General features: G+C 42.0%; 1 protein-coding gene across 2 annotated transcripts in view; it reads left to right on the top strand.

Moving 5' to 3' along the window:
- Positions 1-27,337, top strand: part of scamp1 (secretory carrier membrane protein 1) — a 65,147-nt gene that overhangs the window by 31,524 nt on the left and 6,286 nt on the right. Inside the window, exons 2-8 of one of the 2 annotated variants that reach the window (XM_078563163.1) lie at positions 3,043-3,120; positions 8,884-8,982; positions 14,830-14,938; positions 15,460-15,588; positions 16,393-16,552; positions 19,667-19,768; positions 23,489-23,606. In XM_078563163.1, the coding sequence (XP_078419289.1) occupies positions 3,043-3,120; positions 8,884-8,982; positions 14,830-14,938; positions 15,460-15,588; positions 16,393-16,552; positions 19,667-19,768; positions 23,489-23,606 (795 nt within the window). The remainder of the gene's footprint in view (positions 1-3,042; positions 3,121-8,883; positions 8,983-14,829; positions 14,939-15,459; positions 15,589-16,392; positions 16,553-19,666; positions 19,769-23,488; positions 23,607-27,337) is intronic. The other variant, XM_078563169.1, reaches the window with a different exon arrangement.

Genomic DNA, 27,337 nt, shown 5'->3' with positions numbered 1-27,337 from the left:
AAATAGTCATATGTTACTACAAAATTAATTTTTGTCCTAGTTGAATAAAAATGTCACATGAGAAGATGGAAAGTCGAAAAAACTGGTAAAATGCAGTTTTTACTGCAGTGTGGAAGTTTGGGTGTGATTCGGCATTTGAAAATTTACGATCTGTTTCTCACTCTTTACCACCCGCTTCTCTTCTCCCATTTTTAGGGCCCTGATCACATTGAAAATGCCCCTGATTGGCAAATTGGTGAAAGTAAAACATGTTCACTTTTCTGCTAAAGGAGGTTAATCACTGTTATTGCCCCTACTTGGCTTTAATTGTGAAAATTAATCATGTGATACAGGGAGTTGGAAGAAAGCAGCTTATCCTCTATCTCTCACTTTTTTATTCTCTCCCTTCCCCCACCAAGTCATTTTTTTACACCACCCTTGCCTTTATATCCTAATGATCAGGATCAGTTTTGTGTATGTAGTTATTTGGTTTCCAGTTTTATTTGTGTAGACCGTTTTAAAATAGCAACAATGGCATGAACATTTTGAAATGCATAGTTATTAGCTTTTAAATTAGGACCAAGTCCAGCAAAAGTATGCTTTTGAAGTATGGATGAAAACAAGCTGATCAGGGTCTGATTACCCTCTGACACTCAAGAGTCTGAACTTTATGATCAGTAGAAGAATGAAGTGGGATATGTGGGCATAGGTTACATCCTTACCAAAGAAGAAACGAGTTATGGCCTTGGCATTGTCATTTCCTAACAAGTAAAATTGAAAGCCAAGCATTTTGTAAGCTGGAAGCCTGTCAGTTGGATACTGAGGAAAGATTGGCTCTACTATTAGGTTTCATGGATAAAATGCATCTGAAAGATGATCTATTGGATGCCAATGAGACATGGTCAGACTGATAGATTTCAAAAGATAATATTCCTCCTTCGAATGAATATATCATGGGCTTTAGCTGTATTTTTAAAAAAAAAAGCAGAAATTCAATTTGGAAACTCCTTGTTCCGCCCTCTTTAAATGATTCGATTGTGCTAAGGTGTCGTATATGGGCAGGCTCCTGGTCGTAACCGGGGTTTGGCTCTTGGAAGGAGACTTCCTTTTGGAGCAGATTTCCACTGCCTTGAAAAAATTCCTGGGGAAGCAGTCATTTCTAGCAGCTTTAATGGCAAACCTTGCAGTGTCACAAAGGATAGTGGACTCTTTTTGTGGCATTTTGAGATCATCCAGATATTGGATATGCAGGTGCCAGTACAAAGGAAGAGTTGCACATGGAAGGAATGTGGATGAAAGCATTTTTAGCAGATCTGGATCAGTTGAATTGGTTATACACTTAAACAAGACCAGATGCCAGTTTTGATCTTTTGGAACTAGTACTATGGTGAATCACCCTAAAGTCGATGTTTTAAGGACAAATAAAATATTTCAAAAAATTAAAAATGGATAAATGCATACTTTTAGTTTCTATCCTTGAGTGACCCAAAGAACATGAAATTGGTTCTTTTTAATGATGTTTCTCATGCCAATCTTCCTGATGGGTATTCAAGTGCAGTGGGTTTCATATCTTTTTTGGTGGGTGAAAATGGGAAATGTTGGCTTTTAGCCTGGGACGCTAAGAAAATGAGAAGAGTTGTTAAAAGTACTTTTAGCTGCGGAAACACTGGCACTTGTGGAAGCAGTGGAAATGGGATTCTATTTGTCAAATATTTGGGAAATTCTGTAAAAGGACTGCACTGAAAACAATTTTCCCATTCAATGTTACACAGATAACCGTTCCTTGTGGGATAAAGTTCACTTGACCAAAAGTGTTAGTGAAAATTGTTTCAGGCTAGCAAGGTCAATCCTTAATCTATGTGAGAGAAAACGGAAATCTCCAAGATCAAATGGGTCAGTGCAATCTTGTTTGCTTATTTCATGAAAGTGGATGCTTGTACCAGAAGATTATTGGGGGTCTGAGAAGAGAGGCTTTGTAGAGAATTATGGAAAATCATTTTTTCTTTGGGTTTTGAAATATTATTTGAGCATTTTTTTAAGAGTCTGTTAATTGTCTACAGTTGGCGCCACTCGTTGGGTAATGACTTGTGCTCATATTAAGAAACATTGTGATTCAGTGGATAGCTCTCTTGAAGCGGAAGGCTGTGGGTTCAATTCCTAGTTCAGATACTCAGACCCAAAATCCAGCCTGACGCTACCATGCAGTACCTAGTGGGTGCTACACTGTTCCTGGGCCTGGCCAAGCGGCCATAAACAGGCAGTGAGCCATTGAGGGGGTTGTTGGACCCGACCAGGCAACCTCTCTTCCGTGTTACATCCATGTTGTCTGGGTGTCCCTGGAAAGGACACTGGTGTGCTTGCGGTCTTCCACAACCAGTGGGCATGGCAGGGGCTGGAGTGCATCAAAAGCCCACAAAACAACATTTTAATTTGATAAGTTTCCTTTAAAGATGTGGTTTTTGTTACAGTGCCTCTTTAAAGGGCTGTCAATTAAATTATTTGTATTTTTTTTGCATATAAAATAAACGAACACCAGCACGCTCCTAGGCCTGGCCAAGGTGTCCATAAACAGGTGCAGGCAGTGGGTGGTTGAGAGGGATCATTCAACCCCACTGCCTGCCTCTCTCTCCCATCTGCATCTGGGTGTTCCTGAAGAGGGAGCACAGTGTTCTCCGGTACACTCGAAGCTTACCGCGATCAGAGGATGATGCAGGGGCTGGAGTGCATCATCTGTCCCAGTAATTACATTTTAATTTAATTTTCCATTGATGTTTTTGTCTTGGTTATAGTACCCCTTTTAAGGTGTTGTTCTTAAGTTAATTTATTTGGTTATTATTTGCACAAAAGAGTATTAAGAAACACTTGACACTGGTGGTGGCTTGTGGAGTTGGGAGCTCTTCGTTTGTAATGTCTGACTTTGCAAATAAATCTAAAACTTGAGTAAAGGTTGCCTTCTGCTCGACTCCTTCACCAACTGGCTACGTTTAACCATGGTGATTGGTGATTGCACTTTCACAATGCAAAGCCTCTTCATTTGTTGATTCTTGCTGCTTTTCATCCTAGGATCCATCAGTTACACAAGTAACAAGAAATCCTCCACCAGCATTAGAGGAATACAATCCTTTCACAGATGGACGGACGGTATGAGAATTTCAATTCACTATTTTACTGTTGTGCATAGCTAAGAACATTTACCTATTTGATGCTAAGTGTAATTGCCATGCATTATTCCACAATCAGACTAAGGGATTAAATTGAAGAAAAATGACATTACAAGAGGCCAGGTGTAAACAACGCAGAGGAATAGAAAATCCAGGGGCTAATCGTCTTGGATCACATACCATGCGATCACTGGTTCAAAAGTGGCATTGGCAAAAGGCCTGTGATACTAGCACAGATATTTTGACACATATACTCAAATTTGTAGGTTTGAGCATTTGAAGACTCTTGTTGATGAAACTTCCCATATACCATGTTGTCAATTCCATGGATTTTTTTTTTAAGGGTAGTGTTTTTTTAAAAAAAACACTACTCTTTCTCCTAAAATAGATCTAGAGTGTCTAGTTATATAAGAAGCCATTTTCCCCTCAAATGAAACTTCAGTCTGATCATATTGGAATTGGTGCTGGGATGAGAAGGAATTGACTTAATGGGCGCTGGTTAGCTCAGTTGGCCAGGCAGCTAATGTGAGGATGAGGTTAACGCCAACAGCATGGGATTTTATCCCTGCTGATGCAGATTCGGGATCTGCCTTCTCATCCTACCTGTTTGTTTTTTAAAAAATGGTACTTTGCTGTGGTTCAGCAAATAATGCCAAGGACCTGCCTTTGGGCAGAGAACTCTAAGAAGAAATATGAACATAAATGCAATAAATGCTGGCCTATCTAGCAACGCCCACACCCCAGGAATGAATTTAAAAACAACTTTCTTTCCCCATACCCTTCCCTAGTCCTCCTTTTCTACTAGAAACAAAGAAAATAAGAGCAGGGGTAGGTCATTCTACCCATCGAGCCTGCTTCACCATTCATGGCAGATCTTCTATCTTGGCACCATACTCCCCCTCTCTCCCTATACCCCTTGACTCCTTTAGAGTTTAGAAATCTATCTATTTCCTTAAATATATTCAGTGACTTGGCCTCCACAGCTTCTGTGGTAGAGAATTCCACAGATTCATCACTGAGTGAAGAAATTTCTCCTCCTCTCAATCCTGAAGGCCTATCCCATACCCTCAGACTTATGATCCCTTGTTCTAGATCCCCCCCCACACCCCCCACACCAAAGCCAGGGGAAACATTATCCCTGCATCCACTCTGTCCATCCCTGTCAGAATTTTACACATTTCAATGAGATCCACACTCATGCTTCTAAACTCCCAGTCGACCCAGTCTCTCCTTATACGCCAATCTTGCCGTAGAGGCAGTGCAGCAAAGGTTCACCAGACTGATTTCCTGGGATAGCAAGTATATCCTTTCTTAGGTAAGGAGACTAAAACTGCACAAAATACTCCAGGTGTGGTCTCACCAAGGCCCTGTACAGCTTCAGTAAGACATCCTTGCTCCTGTACTCAAATCCTCTTCCAATGAAAGCCAACATACCATTTGCTTTCCTAACTGCTTGCTGCACCTGCATACTTGTTTTCTGTGACTGGTGGACAAGGACACCCAGATCCCTTTGTACATCAACATTTCCAAATCTATCACCATTTAAATAATACTCTGCCATTCTGTTTTGCCAACCGAAGTGGATAACTTCACACTTATCCATGTTTTATTACATCTGCCATACATTTGCCCACTTGCTCAACTTGTCTAAATTGCCTTGAAGCCTCTTAACAAGCTCCCCGCCATTCACATTCCCACCTAGGTTTGTTGTCATCAGCAAACTTGGAAATTTTACATTTGGTTCCAAATCATTGATATATGTTGTGAAAAGCTGGGGTCCAAGCACTGATCCCTGCGGTATCCCACTAGTTCCCGTCTGCCACTCTGAAAGACCCATTTTACTCTTCCTCTGTTTCCTGTCTGTGAATCAATTCTCAATTCCTGCCAATTTTTTTTCCTTAGTCCCATGTGCTTTAATTTTGCACACTAACCTCTTATGTGGGACTTTATCGAAAGCTTTCTGAAAATCCAAATACACCACATTCACTGGTTCTGCTAGTTACGTCCTCAAACTCTGGTAAGTTTGTCAAACATGATTTCCCTTTCATAAATCCATGTTGACTTTGCCTAATCCCATTGGTATTTACTAAGACTCTGGCATTTTCCCTACTAATGTTAGGCTAACAGGCCTGTAACTCCCTGTTTTCTCCCTCCCTTTTTTTTAAATAGTGGGGTTACACTTGGCACCCTCCAATCTGCTGGGACTGTTCCAGAATCTATAGAATTTTGGAAGATGACAACCAACGCATCCCTTATTTCGATGGCCACCCCCTTTAGTATCCTGGGATGTAGATTATCAGGCCCTGGGAATTTATTAGCTTTCAGTCCCATTAATTTCTCCACTTTTTTTAGTAATACTACTTTCCTTCAATTCCCCCTTCTCACTCGACCCTTGGTTCCCTGGCATTTCTAGGGAGTTATTTGTGTCTTCTCTGTGAAGACTGAACTAAGGTAGCTGTTTTGTTGCTCTGCCATTTCCTTGTTCTCTACTATAAACTCTCAGACTGTAATAGACCTACGTTTTGATTTAACTAATGTTTTTCTTTTTTACACACTTTTATAGAAGCTTTTACAGTCTGCTTTTATGCTCCTTGCAAGTTTACTCTCTATTTTTCCCCTCTTAATCTGTTGGTCATCCTTTGCTGAATTCTTAACTGCTCCCTATCCTCAGGCTTGCTACTTTTTCTAGCAACTTTATATAGCTCCTCTTTGGATCTAATACTCTGTGCAACCATGGCTAACAAAAGAAGTTGAGCACCTTTTCCTTTGTTTTTGTGCCAGAAAGGAATGTACAACTGTTGCAACACATGCATTCCTTAAATATTAGCCATTGCCTATCCACCATCATGCCTTTTAATGAAGTTCCCCAATCTATCGTAGTCAACTCACCCTTCATGTCTTTGTAGTTTCCTTTTTTTTTTTTGATTTTAGAACCCTAATTTCAGATAGGACTACTTGACAGAATTCTTCATTAGGATGGAATGTGATGTTATGTTCACTGTTCCCTAAAGGACCCAGCACAACTATTACTATTAACCCCTTCTTTCTCATTGCACAATACCAATTTTAGGGTAGCTTGTTCCCTCGTTGGTTCCTTGACGTACTGGTCTAAAAAAACATCTTGTACACCCTTCAGGAATTGATCTGCCACAGTATTATTGCTAATTTGGTTTGCCATCAGTCTATATGTAGATTAAAGTCACCCATGATTACTGTAGCAGCCTTGTTACATCCATCTCTAGTTTTCTTTTTTCAATGTTGTCCCCTACCTTAGCACCACTGTTTTGGAGGCCAATAGACAACTCCTACTAATGTTTTCCACCCCCTTGTTGCTTCTTAGCTCCACCTAGACTGATTCTACATCTAGATTTTCTGAGCCAATATCCCCTCTCTATTGCACTGATTTCATCCTTAACTAAGAATGCCACCCCACCTCCTTTCCTTTTTGCCTGTCCTTCCTGAATATAGAGTACCCTTGGACATTCAGTCCCCAGCCTTGGTCACCCTGCAGCCATGTCTCCGTAATCGCAATCATATTGTACCTGTTAACATCTATTTGATGTGTTAATTCATCTACCTTTATTATTAATGCTCTGTGCATTCAGATGCAGTACCTTTTTAGACTTGTCGTCTTAACATTTTTATATGTTTTTTGTACTGTGGCCCTATTTGCTGCCAGCTTTTGTTTCCTCTGCCTTCTGCTTTTGCTTTCTACTTTTCTGCCTTTCATTCCTAACTTTGTTTCCTCCTCTTGTGTATCCCTGCTCCAGTTCCCATCTCCCGCTACTCTAGTTTAAACACTCCCCCACAGTACTATCGAGTACCCCTGTGAGGATTTGGTCCTGGTCTTGCTGGGGTGCAACCCATCCAGCTTGTACAGGTCCCATCTTCCCAGAATCAGTCCCATTGCCTCAGGAATCTAAACCCCTCCCTCCTACACCATCTCTCCAGCCATGCATTCATCTGGTCTGTTCTCTTATTCCTGATCTCACCAGCATATGGCACTGGGTGTAATCCTGAGATTAAAATCCTATAATCTGATTTCAGGACCTCATACCTCTTACCTATGTCATTGGTATCAATATGGACCACGATCTCTGGCTGTTTATCCCACCCCCCATTCAGAATGTCCTGCAGCCACTTAGTGACATCCTTGACCTTGGTACCAGGGAGGCAACATAACATCCAGGTGTCACGTCTGTGGCTGCAGAAACTTTCATATCTGTTTCCCTTATGATAGAATCCCCTGTCACTCGTGCTCTCCCGCTCTTTTTTGGTTTCTTCTTCCCTCCCCATGTACAGCTGAGCCACTCATGGTGCCGTGGACTTGGCTTTCACTGCATTCCCCTGAGAAACCATCTCCCCCAGCAGTATCCAAAATGGAAAATCTGTTAGAGAAGGAGATGGACCCAGGGGACTCTTGCACTAACTATCTAGTGCTTTTACTTTGTCTGGCAGTCACCCATTCCCTTTCTGCCTGTGCAATCTGTACCTGCAGTGTGACCACCTCACTGTACGTTCTACCCATGAAGATCTCAGCCTTGCAGATGCACTACAGTGACTCCAGCTGTAACTGCAACTCGTGGATTTTGAGTTGCTGCAGCAGGAGATAGCCCTGCACATGTGGTTGCCTTGGACACTGGAAGTGTCTCTGACTTCCCACATTGCACAGGAGGAGCATTTCACATGATCAAGCTGCCCTGCCATGACTTACCCTTAAGTTACCCCCTTTACGTTTACTTCCTCAAGTTTAAGGAATATTAAATATATACTCGGCACTTTACTTACCTGTACTTTAAACACTATCTAATTTAAGCTAAAGACCAATTTTTACTTAAAAGACTGGACAGTTGAAATACTCACCAGGTCCTACTTACCAAGGCTGCCGCTCCTCTCCCGCTGGCTCCCGGTCCTGCCCTTGGGCCTGGTTCCCCTCTCTCCTTAAGGCCACCTCTCCTCTCATTATCAAATACCAAAAACAAGGGAGCACCTTTTTCCCTTCCTCCCCTAACTCCCTTAATCAGCCAACTCCGAACACTGTTCTAAAAGTCGCATTAAGTTGGCTGGCTTTGTCTTAAGAGCACATAAAGGCTAATTGACCCACTTACACAGGAAGGGACCCAGTTTCAGCTGCTTCTTTAATTAATAAGTCCAACTACTCACCCAATGTTAAAACCCTGCTTATTGCTGGGAATTTTAGCTTTTAACTGAAATCTACAGCTTAAATTCGAACTAGAAACAATAAGATTTTTACAAAAAGATTTTTTTTTTAAATTAAGGCTCTTTACTCACCATTCACCAGAATCCAGTCCTAGCCCACCAGCATCCAGTCGTACTGCCAGATTCCCTGCTCTGAGCCAGAAACATTAATAGAATTCAAGACTGTTTATTGTGCTTCCACAGTTTTTTGTCATACAGTTATTAGAAGTATTAACTGATGGGGTGGGGTACCTAACTCAATGCTGGTAAATGAGTTCCACAGTGGAGTTATTGGGGTGAGGCACAGAGGAATGGCCATAGGATGCACAGCAGAAACGAAGCCTTTCTCTCAATGTTACCACATGCTTGTTGTTTCTCGCCCCCCTTTCACAATATTGTAAGATCCCATAATTGCCTGCACTTCCCTTTTTGCCAATCTTGAAGATTGCAAGATTTTTTTTGTTGACAAATATAATTAAAATGAAGTGCCATGATGTTGCTGCTGATGTATGAAAACATGTACTGTGTTTTTCTAATTACTCAGGCACCACCAGGAAATGCTGAAAAGCGTCCTATGCCCAGTACACAGCCAGCTATTATGAAGCCAACAGAGGAACCGCCCACATATGCACCACATACACAGGCAAGTTTAAAATGCATGAGTATTTTTGAATTTGTGGTAATTTGTAGTGTTAAGATTTTAAATGCTATGTTAAAATCTTTATAATTATTTATGTGCAGAAAGATCTGGACACGAACTGCTCAACAATATGACTTTACAAGTTTTTTAAAAATTCATTCATGGGATGTGGGCTTCACTGGCTGGGCCAGCATTTATTGGCCATCCCTAGTTGCCCTTGAGAAGGTGGTGCTGAGCACCCTTCTTGAACCGCTGCAGTCTATATGGTGTAGGTACACCCACAGTGCTGTTAAGGTGGGACTTGCAGGATTTTGACCCAGCGACAGTGAAGGAACTGCGATATATTTCCAAGTCAGGATGATGAGTGACTTGGAGGGGAACTTCAGATGGTGGTGGTTCCCATCTATCCGCTGCCCTCATCCTTCTAGATGGTAGTGGTTGTGGGTTTGGAAGGTGCTGTTGAAGGAGACTTGGTGAATTCCTGCACTGCATCTTGTAGATTGTGGATGTGGTGTCAATCAGGCGGGCTGCTTTGCCCTGGACGGTGTTGAGCTTCTTGAGTGTTGTGGGAGCTGCACTCATCCAGACAAGTGGGGAGTATTCTATTGCACTCCGGACTTGTGCGTTGTAGATGGTGGACAGGCTTTGGGGAGTCAGGAGATGAGTTACTTATTGCATAATTCCTAGCTTCTGACCTCCTCTTGTAGCCACGTATTTATGTGGCAAATCCAGTTCAGTTTCTGGTCAATGGTAACCCCCCCAGGATGTTGTTAGTGGGGGATTCGGCGATGTTAGTGCCATTGAACGTCAAGGGATGATGGTTAGATTCTCTCTTGTTGGAGGTGGTCATTGCCTCACACTGTGTGACACGAATGTTGAATGATGAACATCATGCAATCAGCAGTGAGCATCCCCACTTCTGACCTTTATGATGGAAGGAAGGTCATTGATGAAGCAGCTGAAGATGGTTGGTCCTAGGACACTACCCTGGGGAACTCCTGCGGTGTGGTCATGGAGCTGAGATGACTGAGCTCCAACAACCACAACCACCTTCCTTTGTGCTAGGTATGACCCCAGCTAGTGGAGGGTACTCTCCCTGATTCCCATTAACTTCAGTTTTGCTAGGGCTCCGTGATGCCACACTCGGTCAAATGCTGCCTTGCTGTCAAGGGCAGTCACTCTCACCTCACCTCAGGAGTTCAGTTCTTTTGGCCATGTTTGAAGGCTGTAATGAGGTCAGGAGCTGAGTGGCCCTGGCGGAACCCAAACTGGGCGTCAGTGAGCAGGTTATTGCTAAGCAAATGCCGCTTGATAACAACACTGTTGATGACACCTTCCATTGCCTTACTGATGATGGAGAGTCGACTAATGGGGCGGTAATTGGCCGGGTTGGATTTGTCATTTTTGTACACACGACATTTGTGGGCACTTTTCCATATAGCTGGGTAGATGCCAGTGTTGTAGCTGTACTGGAACAGCTTAGCTAGGGGCGCGGCAAGTTCTGGAGCACGAGTCTTCAGTACTATTGCTGCAATATTGCCAGGGCCCATAGCCTTTGCAGTATTCAGTGCCTTCAGTAGTTTCTTAATATCATGTGGAGTGAATCGAATTGACTGAAGGCCGGCATCTACGACGCTGGGGACCTCCGGAGGAGGCTGAGATGGATCATTCACTCAGCACGTCTGGCTGAAGGTTATACCGAATGCTTCAGCCTTATCTTTTGCACTGATGTGCTGGGCTCCTCCATCGTTGAGGATGGGGATATTTGTGGAGCCTCTTCCTCCAGTGAGTTGTTTGATTGTCCACCACCATTCACGACTGGATGTGGCAGGAGTGCAGAGCTTACATCTGATCCGTTGACTGTGGGATCGCTTAGCCCCATCAATCAATTGCTGCTTATCCTGTTTGGCACGCAAGTAGCCCTATAATATAGCTTCACCAGGTTGACACCTCATTTTTAGGTATGCCTGGTGCTGCTCTTGGCATGCCCTCCTGCACTCTTCATTCGACCAGGGTTGATCCCCTGGCTTGATGGTAATGATAGAGTGGAGGATATGCAGGGCCATGAGGTTACAGATTGCGTTTGAGTACAATTCTACTGCTGCTGGCCCACAATGCCTCATGGATGCCCAGTCTTGAGTTGCTAGATCTGTTCAAAATCTATCCCATTTAGCACAGTGGTAGTGCCACATGACACGATGGAAGGTATCCTCAATGTGAAGGTGAGAATTCGTCTTCATCTCCACAAGGACTGTGCGGTGATCACGCCTACTGATACTGTCATGGACAGATGCATCTGTGGTAGACAGGTTGGCGAGGATGAGGTCAAGTATGTTTTTTCCCCTCTTGGTTCCCTCACCACCTGCTGCAGACTCACAGCTATGTCATTTAGGACTCGGCCAGCTCAGTCAGTAATGGTGCTACCAAGCCACTCTTGGTGATGGATGTTGAAGTTCCCCATCCAGTGCCCTTGCTACCCTTAGTGCTTCCAAGTGGTGTTCAACATGGAGGAGCACTGATTCATCAGCTGAGGGAGGGCAGTACGTGGTAAGTGGCAGGAGGTTTCCTTGCCCATGTTTGACCTGATGGGGTAGGGAGTGGATGTTGAGGATTCACAGGTGAACTTCCTTCCTGACTGTATACCACTGTGCTGCCACCTTTGCTGGGCCTTTCCTGCCGGTGGGACAGGACACATTCTGGGATGGTGATTATCTGTTAGGTATGATTCTGAGGATGACTGTCAGGTTGTTGCTTGACTAGTCTGTGAGACAGCTCTCCCAATTTTGGCACTCAGATGTTAGTAAGGAGGACTTTGCAGCATCGACACGTCTGAGATTGCCGTTGTCGTTTCCAATGCCCATCAATGCCGGGTGATCCGTCTGGTTTTGTGCCTTGTTGTGGTTTGTTACAACTGAGTGGCTTGCTAGGCTATTTCAGAGAGCACTTAAGAGTCAACCACATTGCTATGGGTCTGGAGTCACATGTAGGCCAGACCAGGTAAGGACAACAGATTTCATTAGTGAACCAGATGGGTCTTTACAACAATTGACAATGGTTTCATGGTCATCATTAGACTTCTAATTCCAGATTTTTATTGAATCCAAACTCCACCATCTGCCATGGTGGATTCGAACCCTGGTCCCCAGACCCATTACCCTGGGTCTCTGGATTACTAGTCCAGCAACAATACCATTACGCCATCGCCTCCCCAACTGTGATTCTGTTGAACTGCACTTCAACGCCCGCCAACATTTGAAACCACTTGCCTAGCATTTCAGAATTTTTAGTTTTTTTCTTGGCGGGGAGGTGCTCTTCTCTCGTGATGCTAAATAGTTGAAACAAATAAACTTGTATGTTGCAGTAATTTTAGATGATGTGGGCATTTTCTGGTGCCTTCGGTTCAAAGTTGGCCTTCAAAGTATCTTTGGTAGGGCTGTGTGGCTCCTATGTTAACACCTCAGAAAAGATTGTTAACTCTTATGGCTTCAAATGGATGGCAAATAACAATAGCTCTTGGCTTCTTGAGGCAAGAGGAATTTTGCATGTTGGCAGATTACTTTTTTCCCCCACCCTCCCCTTTAGGCCATCGAAACAATATGCATTGGCAAGCCATCTAATGTCGCAGAGTGGAGAAAGTTTATCTGGATTTAACTACACTAAATCTCTCTAGGCATAATTGTATATTTGCCCTTCTTGCAGACTGAAAGAATAGATTGTGGGTATGGAAATCGGGCAGAAGGACTGTGATATAAGTAAAGAAATTAGCATAGAAAGGAAGGGGGTTCTAAGTGGTCTAGCAGGCTTAAAAGTAGATAGATCTCCAGGCCCGGATGAAATGTATCCCAGGCTGTTGAGTGAGGCAAGGGAGGAGATATCAGAGGTGCTGGCAATAATTTTCAATTCTTCTCTGGCCACAGGAGAGGTGCCAGAGGACTGGAGGACAGCCAATGTGGTACCGTTATTCAAGAAGGGAGGAAGGGATAAACCAGGGAACTACAGGCCAGTCAATCTAACCTTAGTGATGGGGAAACTATTGGAAGCAATTCTGAGGGACAGAATTAATGTACACCTGGAGAGGCAGGGATTAATCAAGGACAGTCAGCATGGTTTTGTTAAGGGGAGGTCATGTCTGACCAATTTGATTGAATTTTTCAAAGAGGTGACCAGGTGTGCAGATGAGGGCAATGCTTTTGACGTAGTCTATTTGGACTTCAGCAAGGGTTTTGATAAGGTCCAGCAATGGAGACCGATAATGAAGTTACGAGCCCATGGGATCCAAGGCAATTGGCAAAGTGGATCCAGAATTGGCTGAGTGGCAGGAAGCAGAGAGTGATGGTCGAGGGGTGTTTTTGTGACTGGATGCCTGTGTCCAGTGAGGTTCCATAGGGATCGGTGTTGAGCCCCTTGCTGTTTGTGGTATATATAATCGATTTAGACCTGAATATAGGAGGATTGATCAGTAAGTTTGCGGATGACACGAAAATTGGTGGGGTGGTAAATAGTGAGGAGGATAGCCTTAGATATACAGGAGGATAAAGATGGGCTGGTCAGATGGGCTGATCAGTGGCAAATGGAATTTAAACCGGATAAGTGTGAGGTGATGCACTTGGGCAGGACAAACAAGGCATGGGAATACACGATGAATGGTAGGACCTGAGGATCAGAGGGACCTTGGTGTACATGACCACCAGTCCCTTAAGATAGCGGGACAGGTAGAGAAGGTGGTTAAGAAGGCATATGGGATACTTACCTTTATTAGCCGAGGCATAGAATATAAGAGCAGGGAGGTTATGCTGGAACTGTATAAAATACTGGTTGGGCCACAGCTAGAGTATTGCGTGCAGTTCTGGAATCCGCATTATAGGAAGGATGTGATTGCACTAGAGAGAGTGCAGAGGAGATTTACCAGGATGTTGCCTGGGCTGGAGAATTTGAGGAGAGATTGGATAGACTGGTGTTATTTTCCCTGGAGCAGAGGAGATTGAAGGGGGATTGAGGTGTATAAAATTTATGAGGGGCATAGATAGGGTAGACAGGAAGGAACTTTTTCCCTTGGTGTGGGGGATCAATAACCAGGGGGCATAGATTTAAGGCAAGGGGCAAGAGGTTTAGAGGGGATGTGAGGAAGAATTTTTTCACCCAGAGGGTGGTGGGAATCTGGAACTCACTGCCTGTAAGGGTGGTAGAGGCACAAACCCTCATAACATTTAAGAAGTATTTGGATGCGCCTTGGATGCCATGGCATACAAGGCTATGGGCCTCGTGCTGGAAAATGGGTTTAGAATAGTTAGGTACTTGTTTGACCGGTGCAGACTCGATGGGCTGAAGGGCCTTTTGTCTGTGCTGTAGACCTCTATAACTCTTGTCATGGCGTACTTTTTTAAAACCCTGCTCCCATGGTCTGGCTACATTTCTTTTATAATAATGCAGAAATTTTAACATGCTATAATGATGAAGCCTGTGTCTTTGCCTGGATCACGACCTGAAACTTTACAGTAAGGTTGATGTGTCACAGTTGGGCGTGCTTTGTGGGTTTTTGCTTTTCTCATGGAGGATATCTGCGTTGGCTGAAACTGGTCAGAGAAGTTCTTGGAGCATGGCTGCTATGGAAAGATGATATAGTTTGGAAGTAGCATCGCTGGAGTTGTAATAGCCTTTGCAATACACTGAAATAGCTACCTTTTTGATTTTATCCCTCCACCTGCACAAAATCAAATTTACATTATCCTTTTACAAAACCCTGTACAAAATTAAAATACCTGCTTAAGATAACCATCAGGCTATTAAATTTGTGTTTAATTTGAATTGTAGCTTTCAATTTGTTAAAACGAGCTTGAATTTGTATTCTAGGAAACTGCTGCAGCCCAGGCTGAGCTGCTGAGACGTCAGGAAGAACTAGAGCAAAAGGCAGCAGAGCTTGATCGACGGGAACGTGAGATGAAAAATCTCAGCTACGATCGTATGTAGTTGCATTGCTTTGGAAAAAATTCCTTGCATTTGTACATAGATTTCCTATATTAGTGGAAAGTAATGTTTATACCCCAAAGTTCACTACTTCGATTATAGCAGACAATTTGGGTAAAAGTTATTCAGGTTTTAGCATCCAGCTTTGCTAATTACCTTGTAGTCATATTTTCTACAATTGAGTTCTAAGGTATCAAACCAGCATTCAAGCTTTCCATAATTGCATTTGTTGTCCATTGCTAATTAATTAATATTTTAAGTCAATCTGTGTGGTGCATGGGTGGTTGAGGTACATGTATGTAAAATATATTTATGATTATAAAACTGCCACCATGGCATTCTACATACACTGACAGATTTAATTTTGCTTTTTGAGGCCCTTATTTAATGATCAGCAATAATGTGTTTTTTATTCCCAAAGATTTTTCTTTCCTCTAGCCAAGATGAAAATAGGGTTTTCTTATTCATTGTCAATTGATTTATAGAACTGCACACAGTAAGCTATTTTCTTTTCAGCTCGGAAGAACAATTGGCCACCCCTTCCAGAACGATGCCCTGTGGGACCATGTTTCTATCAGGACCTCTCTGTAGATATCCCTGTTGAATTTCAAAAAACAGTCAAGATGCTCTACTACTTATGGATGTGTATGTAAATTCTGCCAACTTTCTTTAATTTTATTGTTTATGTTTATCTATTGGATGGTAGCATGTAAAATATCTAAATTTTCACAGGCATTATTTTGTCAAACATGTTAAGTTACAAATGTTTGCTGAATGCTTGCCACTGATTACAGGAAATGTGTGGGGGTTACTGCCTGATGCATACTTGCAATTTGTGTAAGCGTTTTCAGAATCTATAGTAAAAAATCAAGTTCTCCAAAATTCATATAGTACAAGGCCAAGCCTGACTAAAGAAATTGTATCAATTTATTAGCATTTAAATTAGCCAGAGGTAAAGGTAAAAAATGCTTTTTAGAAACATTTTCTGAAACTCTGCACCAACTTCTCCTGCTGTGCCCCCCCCAACCCCAAAATTAATTTTATATAATTGCCATGAAATTCTAGTTGGGCTAACTTCAAACCTACCACCTCGATCAATGCTTATCAGTTTGAGAGCATTAAGATAATTGAATTGAATGGACAGACTCTGTACTATTAGGAATTGCTGACCGTCCAATTTTGTTTTGTAATTTCACATCAGGTACCATGACATTTTATTGTAAATTGGCAACTTATTCACTGGTGCAAGTTTTTTTTTTTGTTGGCAAAATGTCATAACTGTGAGCAACTTGCAGTATTTTATGGTGTTTCAAAGGAAATCTGTGACCAATGGAACTGGTTTGTGACCAAGGTTAGGTCCAATTCTAAAGTTATATTCTTGCACCTCCTAAAATGTGCTTCAAACAGTTCAATTTTTAGACTTAATTTTATTTATTTTCTCCTCCACAGTCCATGCTGTTACACTCTTGGTAAATATTATTGGTTGCCTTGCCTGGTTCTGTGTTGATAGCTACCGAGGGGTGGACTTTGGCCTGGCCATTCTCTGGTTCTTGCTTTTTACCCCCTGTTCATTTATTTGTTGGTACAGACCACTCTACAAAGCCTTCAGGTTAGTAACTCACTATTTATAATGTTTAAAAGGTGAAATAAATGTAAAACCTATAACTTCAAAAATAAGTGTGATTTCCAAACTGGCTTTTTTTTTAGTTTGCAGAAAGTGCACATCCACAAGAATTTTAAAAATAAATTCTGGAAATTGTAACTTCATTGCGATAAGTGTTGCTGAAATTTTACTAATCAGAATGCTGTTCATGATGTATGACCTTCAAGTTATTTATCAATACATAACTTTTGTAAGTTGTTATTGAACTGAATAGGGGCATTGCATGATGTACCAAAGTTCCTGGTTTCCTTTGTGGAAAATCAGAAGATATATGAGGAGAAACTTCTTTAGCCAGAGAGTGGTGAATCTATGGAATTCATTGCCACAGAAGGCTGTGGAGGCTAGGTCATTGAGTGTATTTAAGACCGAGATAGATAGGTTCTTGATTGGTAAGGGGATCAAAGGTTACGGTGAGAAGGCGGGAGAATGGGGTTGAGAAACTTATCAGCCATGATTGAATGGTGGAGCAGACTCGATGGGTCGAATGGCCTAATTTCTGCTCCTATGTCTTATGGTCTTATATCCTGACATTTGGCATATTAAATTTTGTGCATCAGTTGGCAGACATGAGAAGCTCTCACTCTCCATTTAACTTATTAGAGTGGGAGATTAGTGCATTGAGTAGGGATTTGCTGATGTCACAAGTAGGAGATTCCACAAATCAAGTGGAGGGCATTTCTTTAGAAAAATGATGATTTTTGGGAAGATGCAGACATGTTAGTACAATGAGGAGACAGTTGAAAGTTAACATTTTGGGGCAGGTGAAAAAAAATAGGATTATTTGGTAAACACAAACATTGAAGGGTGCGTACAAAGAGAGCATGAAGTCCAGATACATAACTGCTTTCTAAAATGGCTGCAAAATGTTGACCTCTTTGGGTCTGGTAAGAACATAATAACTGTGTGGAAAATAAATCCACTGTTCAACCAGTTAAGAATGATCCTGATTTTTCTTCTCATTGGAATGAGTGACTTCTTTGATTCTTTCATGGGATGTGGGTATTGCTGACAAGTCCAGCATTCATTGCCCATCCCCAATTGCCCTTGAGCTGAGTGACTTCTGGGCCATTTCAGAGGGCATTTAAGAGTCAACCACATTGCTGTGGGTCTGGAGTCACATGGTAGATTTCCTTCATTCAAGGACATTAGTGAGCCAGATGGGTTTTTACACAATTGATGATAATTGTCACGGTTACTATTACTGAGACTAGTTTTATATTCCAGATTTATTAACTGAATTCAAATTTCACAGCTGCTGTGGTGGGAATTGAACCTATGTCCCTAGGGCATTACCCAGGCGTGTGGATTACTAGTCCAATGATAGTACCACTACGCCACCATCTCTTCTTCTGTCCCACCCACCCCCATGAGATTTGTATTGTAAAATGTCAAATCTGTATAGCTTCTCTCTGCACAAGACACAATTGCATATCTTTTCATTCCCTTTTCCATCAACCACCTGTCCAATCTATAAGTGTTTCTGACCCCTATATCTGTCTAATTCTGGTAGTGTATTCCATATCCTAACAACCCTGTTGTATGCTTTTTTTTTTAAAGAAAGATTCTACAGTCACGTTAATTGAGAGGGATGACATGAGAGTAGGGATAAAGGATTGTTCTGATTGTTAGCATATGACAAGTGGGCCTCTGCTTTTCATGACACACTAATGACTTGAAGGAATAGAATTGTACATGCATTCTTTAGTGGTAAGTAAGTTATGCAGATAGGAGGAGGAAGGGATGTAGATTGAATAAGTGCTGAAAACCATGACTAATGCAGTTCATCCATTTTGAATACAAGAAAGACAAATCAGAATATTTGCTGAATGGAAAGAAAATAAACTAGGGACTGTGGAGGAGCAAATAGATTTCTGTGTCCATGTGTACAGATACGTATGTACATGCATGTTAGGAGCAGGAGTAGGCCACTTGGCCCCTTGACTCTGCTCCACCATTCAATAAGATCATGGTTGATCTGATTGTAACCTCAACCCCACATTCCTGCCTGCTCCCAGATAGCCTTTCACCCCCTTCTTAATGATGAATCTATCTAGCTCTGCCTTAAAAAATATTCAAAGACTCTTCCTCAAAAGGTGGTGAAAGCAGAGTTCCAAAGACTCACTACCCTCAGAGAGAATTTCTCCTCATCTATGTCTTAAGTGAGTGACCCCTTATTTTTAACAGTGACCCCTAGTTCTAGATTCTCCCACAAAAGGAAGCATTCTCTCCACATCCACCAGAGCTCTGAAGAAAGGCCATAAGGACTTGAAACGTTAACTGTTTCTCTTGCTCCACGGATGCTGCTAGATCTGCTGAGTTTTTCCAGCATTTTCTGTTTTTGTTCAAGATTAATGGGCGTTTGTTAGGTCAAAATATCAAGAGATTAAGGATTTGATGAATGGCTCCTAAACAGGCTCGAAGGGGCTGAATGGCCCACTCTTGTTTCTAATCTTGTGTCTATACCTGCTTGTTCTAGATCTCTCAAGCATAAAAATTAGTGTGTTGACCTGCATGGTCTCTTGATCAGTGCTCAGAATTGAGAAAGCAAGTTATCTCTAATCTCCATTGCTTTAATTAAAAAGCCCCAGTTTATCAAATTTATTTTCATATTTCTTTATGTAAGGCAGCATCCAGTTGAATTTGTGCACTGGACTTAGAGATTTTACATGGATTCAACATATCGACTTTTAAATTTAACACTTCCATTGTTTTTTTTTAATTGTATCAAGGTGCTTGTGAACCTGAATTTCTAAATTACTCTGCTCCTCCATATCACCCAACTTTGCCCCCTTTAAAGTATACTACTCGTGCACCCTTTTCCCAACAAACCTGCCTTTCAATCTACTATTTATTCGGTTTGCTTTTTTTTTGCTTCATTGGGGAAAGAAAAACTCTGCTTTATTTCTCATTTTCACAAGATTTGAAATGAACCATGATCTTGTACAAATTCTGTGCCTCTGATCGATTTATCCCAAGATGCACGCTGTGAGGCAGGGGTACAGTATTCATCGAAGTTATTAGCATTTTCAACAAAACTGATGAAGGTATATTGTTTTTCAGGAGTGACAGTTCCTTCAGCTTCTTTCTATTCTTCTTCGTATTTATCTGTCAATTTGCTGTCCATGTACTGCAGTCAGTAGGAATTCCACAGTGGGGAAACTGGTGAGTATTAATTCCTAGGTTTCAAAGTCATTGTCATCTGAGTGTTCTCATTTCTAATTAGACCAAATTGTTCCATTGACTTTTTTTTTGTTTCAAATAAACTACATTTAAGTGAAGTTTTTGAGTTCACAAAGGAAACTATAAATTAAGTTAGATAGAACTTGAGGTATTCAGGTCAGCCCTTTTTGTGTTGCTTTTTTGCTTTCCTTGGGTGAACATTATAGCCATGACTGGTTTACTTCTCAGTCAGCATCCACATACATACCTGCTGTTGGAGCAGGAGTCACTGGACAAATATCAAAGTGGAGGAATTGGTTTCTTCTGACCTCATCCACTCTCTTCCCCCTCCACACACAGCTGCTGAGGACTGGAGTGTTCCAGCTGCTACAATCTCTGGTTACTTGGCTAATCTCAGCCAAGAAATCAAAACTGGATCATCTTGGTCTGTGTCCACACTCAGCAGTGCAATTATGGTGCAGAAGTAGACCATTTAGCCCATCAAGCCCATGCTGATTCTCTGTAGAGCAATCGAGTCAGTTCCATTCCCCTACTTGATCTCTGTGGCCCTGGAAGTTTCTTTTTCTCAATGCTTATTCAATTTCCTTAGGAAATCATTGTCTCCCTCTTCCCCCACCCTCCCTAGGCAGAAAGTTCCATGTGATCAGCACTTGCTGCACAGAGTTCTTCCTCACATCCTCACCCATATCTCTTAAATCTGTGCCCCCTCGTCCTTGCACCATCAGCTAATGGGAACAGCTTTTCTTTGTCCACCTTGTCCAAACCTGCCATAATCTTGTATACCTCTATCAAATCTCCCCTCAATCGCATTTGTACCAGGGAGAATGACCTCACTTTCTCTAACCTAACCTTGAAGCTAAAATCCATCATCCCTGGAAAAATTCAAGTAAATCTCCTCCGGACCCCCTCAAGAATCCTCGTATCCTTCCTAAAGAACTGGGCAGAGTTTTCTAATTGAGGCCTAATCAGAGCTTTATAAAGGTCCAGCATAACTTCCCTGCTTTTGTACTTAATACCTCTACTTGTGAAACCCAGGTTACCCCAGTGATTTCAAATTATTTTACTTTGATATAATTGAGGTATTGAAATAATATTGGTGCAAATATTTTGTTTGTTTTAGAAAAAATTGTTTATTCATTAACAGGATGTGGGCTTCGCTGGCTGGGCCAGCATTTATTGCACATCCCTAGTTGCCCTTGAGAAGGTGGTGGTGAGCTGCTGCCTTGAATCGCTGCAGTCTATGTAGTGTAGGTACACCCACAGTGCTGTTAGGGAGTTCCAGGATTTTGACCCAGTGACACTGAAGGAATGGCAATATATTTCCAAGTCAGAATGGTGAGTGCCTTGGAGGGGAAATTCCAGGTGGTGGTGTTCCCATCTATCTGCTGTTCTTGTCCTTCTAGGTGGTAGTGGTTGTGGGCTTGGAAGGTGTCTAAGGAGCCTTGGTGAATTCCTGCAGTGCATCTTGTAGATGGCAAACACTGCTGCTACTCTGTGCTGTTGGTGGAGAGAGTGAATGTTTGTAGATGTGGTGCCAATCAAGCGGGCTGCTTTGTCCTGGACGGTGCACTTATCCAGGCAAGTGGGGAATTTTCCATCACACTCCTGACTTGTGCCTTGTCGATGGTGGACAGGCTTTGGGGAGTCAGGAGGTGAGTTACTCGTTAAATTCCTAGCCTCTGAACTGCCCTTGTAGCCATGTATTTATATGGCTAACCCAGCTCAGTTTCTGGTCAATGGTAATCCCCAGGATGTTGTTAGTGGGGGATTCGATGGTAGTGCCATTGAATGAATGGTTAGACACTCTCTTGTTGGAGATGGTCCTTGCCTGCCACTTGTGTGGCACGAATGTTACTTGCCAGTTTTCAGCCCAAGCCTGGATATTGTACAGGTCTTGCTGCATTTGGACATGGACTGCTTCAGATCTGAGGAGTCACAAATGGTGCTGAACATTGTGCAATCACCAGCAAACATCCTTATGATGGAGGGAAGGTCATTGATGAAGCAGCTGAAGATGGTTGGGCCTAGGACACTACCCTGAGGAACTCCTGGGGCTGAGATGACTGACTTCTATCAACCACAACCATCTTGCTTTGTGTTAGGTATGACTCTAACCAGTGGAGAGTTTTCCCCCTGATTCCCATTGACTCCAGTTTTGCCAGGGCTCCTTGATGCCACACTCCATCAAATACAGGCTCGATGTCAAGTGCAGCCACTCACCTCACCTTAGAAGTTCAGCTCTTTTTTTGTCCATGTTTGAACCAAGGCCATAATGAGGTCAGGAGCTGAGTGGCCCCAGTGGAACCCAAACTGGGTATCAGTGAGCAGGTTATTGCCAAGCAAGTGCCGCTTGATAGCACTGTTGATGGCACCTTCCATTATTTATGCTGGAGTAGATTGATGGGTAATTGGCTGGGTTGAACTTCTCCTGCTTTTTGTGTACAAGACATACCTGGGCAATTTTCCACATAGCCAGGTGGATGCCAGTGTTCTAGCTGTAGTGGAACAGCTTGGCTAGGGGCACAGCAAGTTCTGGAGATCAAGTCTTCAGTACTATTGCCAGAATATTGTCGGGCCCCATAGCCTTTGCAGTATCCAGTGCTTTCAGCTGTTTCTTGATATCATGTGGAATGAATCGAATTGGCTGAAGACTGGCATCTGTGATGCTGGGGACCTCTGGAGGAAGCTGAGATGGACCATCTACTTGGCACTCCTCACTGAAAATTGTAGCAAATCCTTATATTTTGCACTGATGTGCTAGGCTCCTCCATCATTGAGGATGGGGATATTTGTGGAGCCTCCTTCTCCAGTGTATTGTCTGGAACACTCAATTATCTTTGGAATGTGGAAGAAAGATGCAAATCTTATAATTTTCAAGGAATGTATTGGCCTGGATTTTGCAGGGGTTTTTGACAGTGAGCTGTCAGCACTCCAAATCGTTACTCCCTTGAAACTGATGACAACTTTGTGATTTGGGGAAGATTAACGTGGAAATCCTGAAGTCGCAGTTTGTCTTTCACTGCTGTGCCACAGACTCCACTATGGAACCCCCAGAGCTGGCAATAATTAAGAGCAATTCATGTGGTGTGAACTTCCCCTTTTGCTGATCTAGCTTCGCTGTTTTAAAAATTACACATTGAGTTGTAGCTTGGTTTTTAATGATGATCTGAATAATAGTTTTTGCTGAACAACAGAGCTAGTCCTGAAAAAATAATTTTATATTTGTGGATTGTTGTTAAATATCACTAATGATTAATTACTAGATTTTTTTTTCCATGATGTTCCAGCTGCTTCTTTCACCCCTTGCATATGTCCCAACCCTCTATTTCCTTGTTTTTTAAAAAAATAGCAGTCGTTTGCTTTTAGTACTTTTTATTTCCTGGTTGGCTGTCATGAGAATTGATTGGCTGCTTGTACAGCTTGATGACATCACTGCAACTCCACGCTGGGAAACTCACTAAAGAACACCACAATCAACTGAATGGGGAGAGGAGGTTAAGTCTTTGTCACACATTTCTAAATCTCTTAGTGAGACTTTGTTTGAGGTCAGCAGCAAGCATCCTTGCTTTGCCACTGACTGCAAAATGTAGGCCATTAAAACTTGTAGAAAATCTGTAGAGTTTGTGGCTATTAACTTCAAATGTTACCAGTTGTCTTAACTTGCATTTTGAAAGGCAGAACTGAAATCCATCTCTATTTCAGTGGCTGGATTTCAGCACTTACAGCTCTTAATAACAGCATCCCTGTTGGAGTTCTGATGATGATTGTCGCAGCAGCTTTTACTGGCTCAGCCGTTGTCTCACTAATTATGTTCAAAAAGGTAAGCATTTTTTAACTATCCATTGTAATACACAACATTATGTGAACTACTTTTTGTATTCATTAGTTTCCATACTTTTTATCTTCATATTTTTAATCCCTGCTAAATGCTTTTGAAAAGAATAAAATATTTACTACTTTGTGTAAAATTGTGAAGTCTTCTGTATTGATATAAAACTGATGGCATTTATCAAAGTAATCAATATTTTTGATAGCCAGGGATCTGAAATATAAATACTTGTAAAATGGATAATTTCCATTCTGTTTCTAGACTCAGATGACATTTTTAAACTAAGATTATGATGGTCATTCAAACTCTTGAATCAAACAAGTATCTTGAAACAGTTGCATGGTACCTGTGTATATGTAACGTTGAATTGGGTTTACTTGATGTTTGGTGGTCCTCTTCAGGATAATTTCTAGAATGTTTCTTTGGAATTGATGGGTGAGAGTCAAGGCCCCAATTGAATATTCATTTCACTGAGTCTCAAATGATCCTTTTTCACATTTGATTTGTTTTTAAAAGGTGTTATTCTTAAGGCAGTGATTTCTGTTAGGTTCTGTTTAGGCTTTTCTTATGCAAAACCCGGCTTCAGTTCCCAAAGTAAGAATACCCCTTTATTTGGTGGTTTACAGGAGCCACTTCTGCTCCAATGAAGTTAATTATATCGTGGATTTTGATCAACTCTGAATCCATTTGAAATGATCACCTCTGTAATATTGAAACTTTGAATTTCCAGAACTATCATAGAAGAATTATGTTTTGCCTTCAGCCCTGGCTGCATATTCCATACCTTCGTCTCTGATTCCATTCCAGTCCTTGCCTCAGGCTGGCCCCAATCTTGATATGCTATATAAGCCACGCATCTAACCCCATATACTCCCCCAACATAAAGGTTCTTGACATCACATTGTTCTGCCTCTACCTCAATACTTACTCAGCATTAACCTGCTCACCAGTGCACAGTATGGGTTCTGCCAGGCCCATTCGGCTCCAGACATCATTACAGCCTTAGCCTAAACATGGGTGATAGAATTAAATTCCAGAATGCAGTGAGAATGTAAGAACATAAGAACTAGGAGCAAGAGGCAAATCAGCCCCTCGTGCCTGCCCCACCATTCATTACGATCATGGCTGATCTAATTCCAGCCTCAACTCCAATTTCCCGCCCTCTCCCCAATTTACTGCCCTTTGACAGAGGCCGCATTTCACCATCAAGGCAACCCAACAAAATTGGAGGCAGGGGTAGAAACTCTCCACTGTTTGTAGTTATCATATCTAGCTCAAAGAAGATGGTTATGTTTACTGGAGAGTGATCACCTCAGCCCCAGGACATCACTACAGGAGTTCCTCAGGGTAGTGTCCTTGGTCTAACTATCTTCAGCTGCTTCATTTACCTCTGTCATGAAGCCAGAACTGGGGATGTTTGCTGATGATTGAACAGCGTTCAACGCCACTTGCAAATCCTCAAATAATTAATCAGTCGGTACCACATGCAGCAAGACCTGGACAACATTCATGCTTGGCAGACAAATGGCATGTAATGTTTGTGCCACACAAGTGCCAGGCTCTGACCATCTTCCCCTTGATGTCCAATGCATTACCATGGCTGAATTTCCCCTCCATTAACACCCTAACACCATTGACCAGAAACTCAACTGGGTCTACCATATAAATACCATTTAAGATATGGTAAGTGATATTGCCAGGCTGACCAAATCCAAAAGGGAAACTTGGCAACGCTATCACAACAATTTTGTAATTTGTATTTATTATGAGAAGGCTTGGATGCTGAAGTCAAAAGTAATGACTCCACTACCACCTTTTGAGATTTTAAAGATGAAATTAAAACATTTATTAGCAAAAGAAAAGAAAACCTAAACACACAAGACTACAGTTACGCAGTTGCATTTAGTTCTATAACAGTTCTCACAAGATTTCTGCTTGACTAAGCTCCCACTACACATCCCTTTCAGGCAACTGTCCAAAGAGATTCTTAATCCAAAACACCCAGAAATATTACAATAAGCACCCACTGTTGCTATAAGGGAGGTATTTCACAGCTTCTTTCTCCCTCACTGGACAATGGAATTCCAAAGCCTTTTACCAAAGCCTTGGTTACTGGAACAGAGGATTTCTCCTCAGTGCATTTCTCTGCGCCTCAGTCTTGTGCTTTCGTCTTAGTTGTTCATAGGACCCCCGCCCCCCCGGCCACATTTCAATTTCAATTTGTTTAACATCATTCTCTTCCCCCTCTTGGTCTACATCCCTCTAATCTTTTATTCAGCAAGTTTGCATGCCTTTATCATACGGCCAATCCAAACTTGTTGCTTTCACCCGATAATATTCACTAACAATCTTTCTTCCTCCACTGCTGCTGCCACCACCACACCAATTGACCTCTACTTTGACACCTTTCTGTACTTCATCTGGTGTTTCCTTTATCTTGGCTTCGCTTAGACATTAAAAAGCAAAGAGCGATTAGGGGTGGATTGCCAGTGATACCCAGATTCCATGAACGATTAAGATATTAAGAAAAGAGCCCAGCTGTAACTCTCATCCGCTTGTCATGTCCAGATGCTTTGCTGGCCTCCTGCTTTGCACCGTCTGAACCCCCAACTCCACCTCAAGCTGTACTTGCTGTATCCTATCCTGCAACAAGTTCTGCTGACTTATTCATGGTCTCGCTGATTTGCATTGCTCCTTGCCCTACATCACCTCAAATTTAAAATTTAATTTTTGTTTTTATACCCCTTCACTGTATTGCCCCTCTCTAACCTTCCTCAGTTCCAAGGGGTTGACCATCAGGTTATGATTGGTTCAAGCTCAGTTCTAATGTCCCCATGAAGTTGAATAACCTCCTAATATTTGCTGTTGAAGCTCTCCAGAACAGTTGTGTTAGTGCCAGAGGGCCCTTGTAATTTTAATTAAGATTATGTAAATTTGCACTGTTGTATTACTGATTGGCTGTTGCAAATTGTTTACCTAGATATTCCAGCAGATGGCAGTCTGAGCACTACTATAGGCAGTTGTGATCTGAATTGTGTTGCTTGAAAATAATCAATATGCTGTTTGATATTTCTGAAGTTTTTAAAAATGTCTTGTCATTGTCCATTTTTGCTTTTGACCCCATTTTGACACCAACTGCAGGTCACCTTCTTTCCTTCCTTTTCCCCCTCCCCCAATCACATGCCTCAATCCGCCCACTAGGATTTAACCTTGCCAACGTCCTTCAGCTCATCCCACCCAGCACTTTCTGCTTAGAATCTGCTACCCTTCCAAAATGTCTGTTCCCATGCAAGCAAGGCCCTTGCCACCCAGAATCTTATAATGGATTATTCTGCAGACAGATATGACTTTGTCGCCCTGCAACACAGTAGTCAATCTTTTGACCCTGAATGAAGCTTTCTGGTTTGATAATACTTACTATTACCTTCCCCACATAAACTGTGGTGGCAATATGGCTCTTATCATCAAATCTTAGCTTGTTCTCTCTTTTTTTTTGTTACTTCTTTAGAATATTTTCTTATGAGAACCATACTTTGTTCCAACATTCTCACTTTCCTTTAAAATTCTCACCATCTACTGGGATCTGAGGGATCCTTCCTCATTTGTACCCTCATCCTCAGTGAATTCAGTTTTCATTTCAACTCCGCTTGTTCTCTATAATTCCCCGCGCGCGCGCACACACTTTCATCCATATTAACAGCTACCCTTTTGCCTTTGACATC

This window comes from Cetorhinus maximus, chromosome 2, assembly GCF_964194155.1.
Source record: "Cetorhinus maximus chromosome 2, sCetMax3.hap1.1, whole genome shotgun sequence".
Taxonomy (NCBI): Eukaryota; Metazoa; Chordata; class Chondrichthyes; order Lamniformes; family Cetorhinidae; genus Cetorhinus; species Cetorhinus maximus.
The sequence above is the reverse complement of the archived record's forward strand: the minus strand, read 5'-3'. Positions and strand labels throughout refer to the sequence as shown.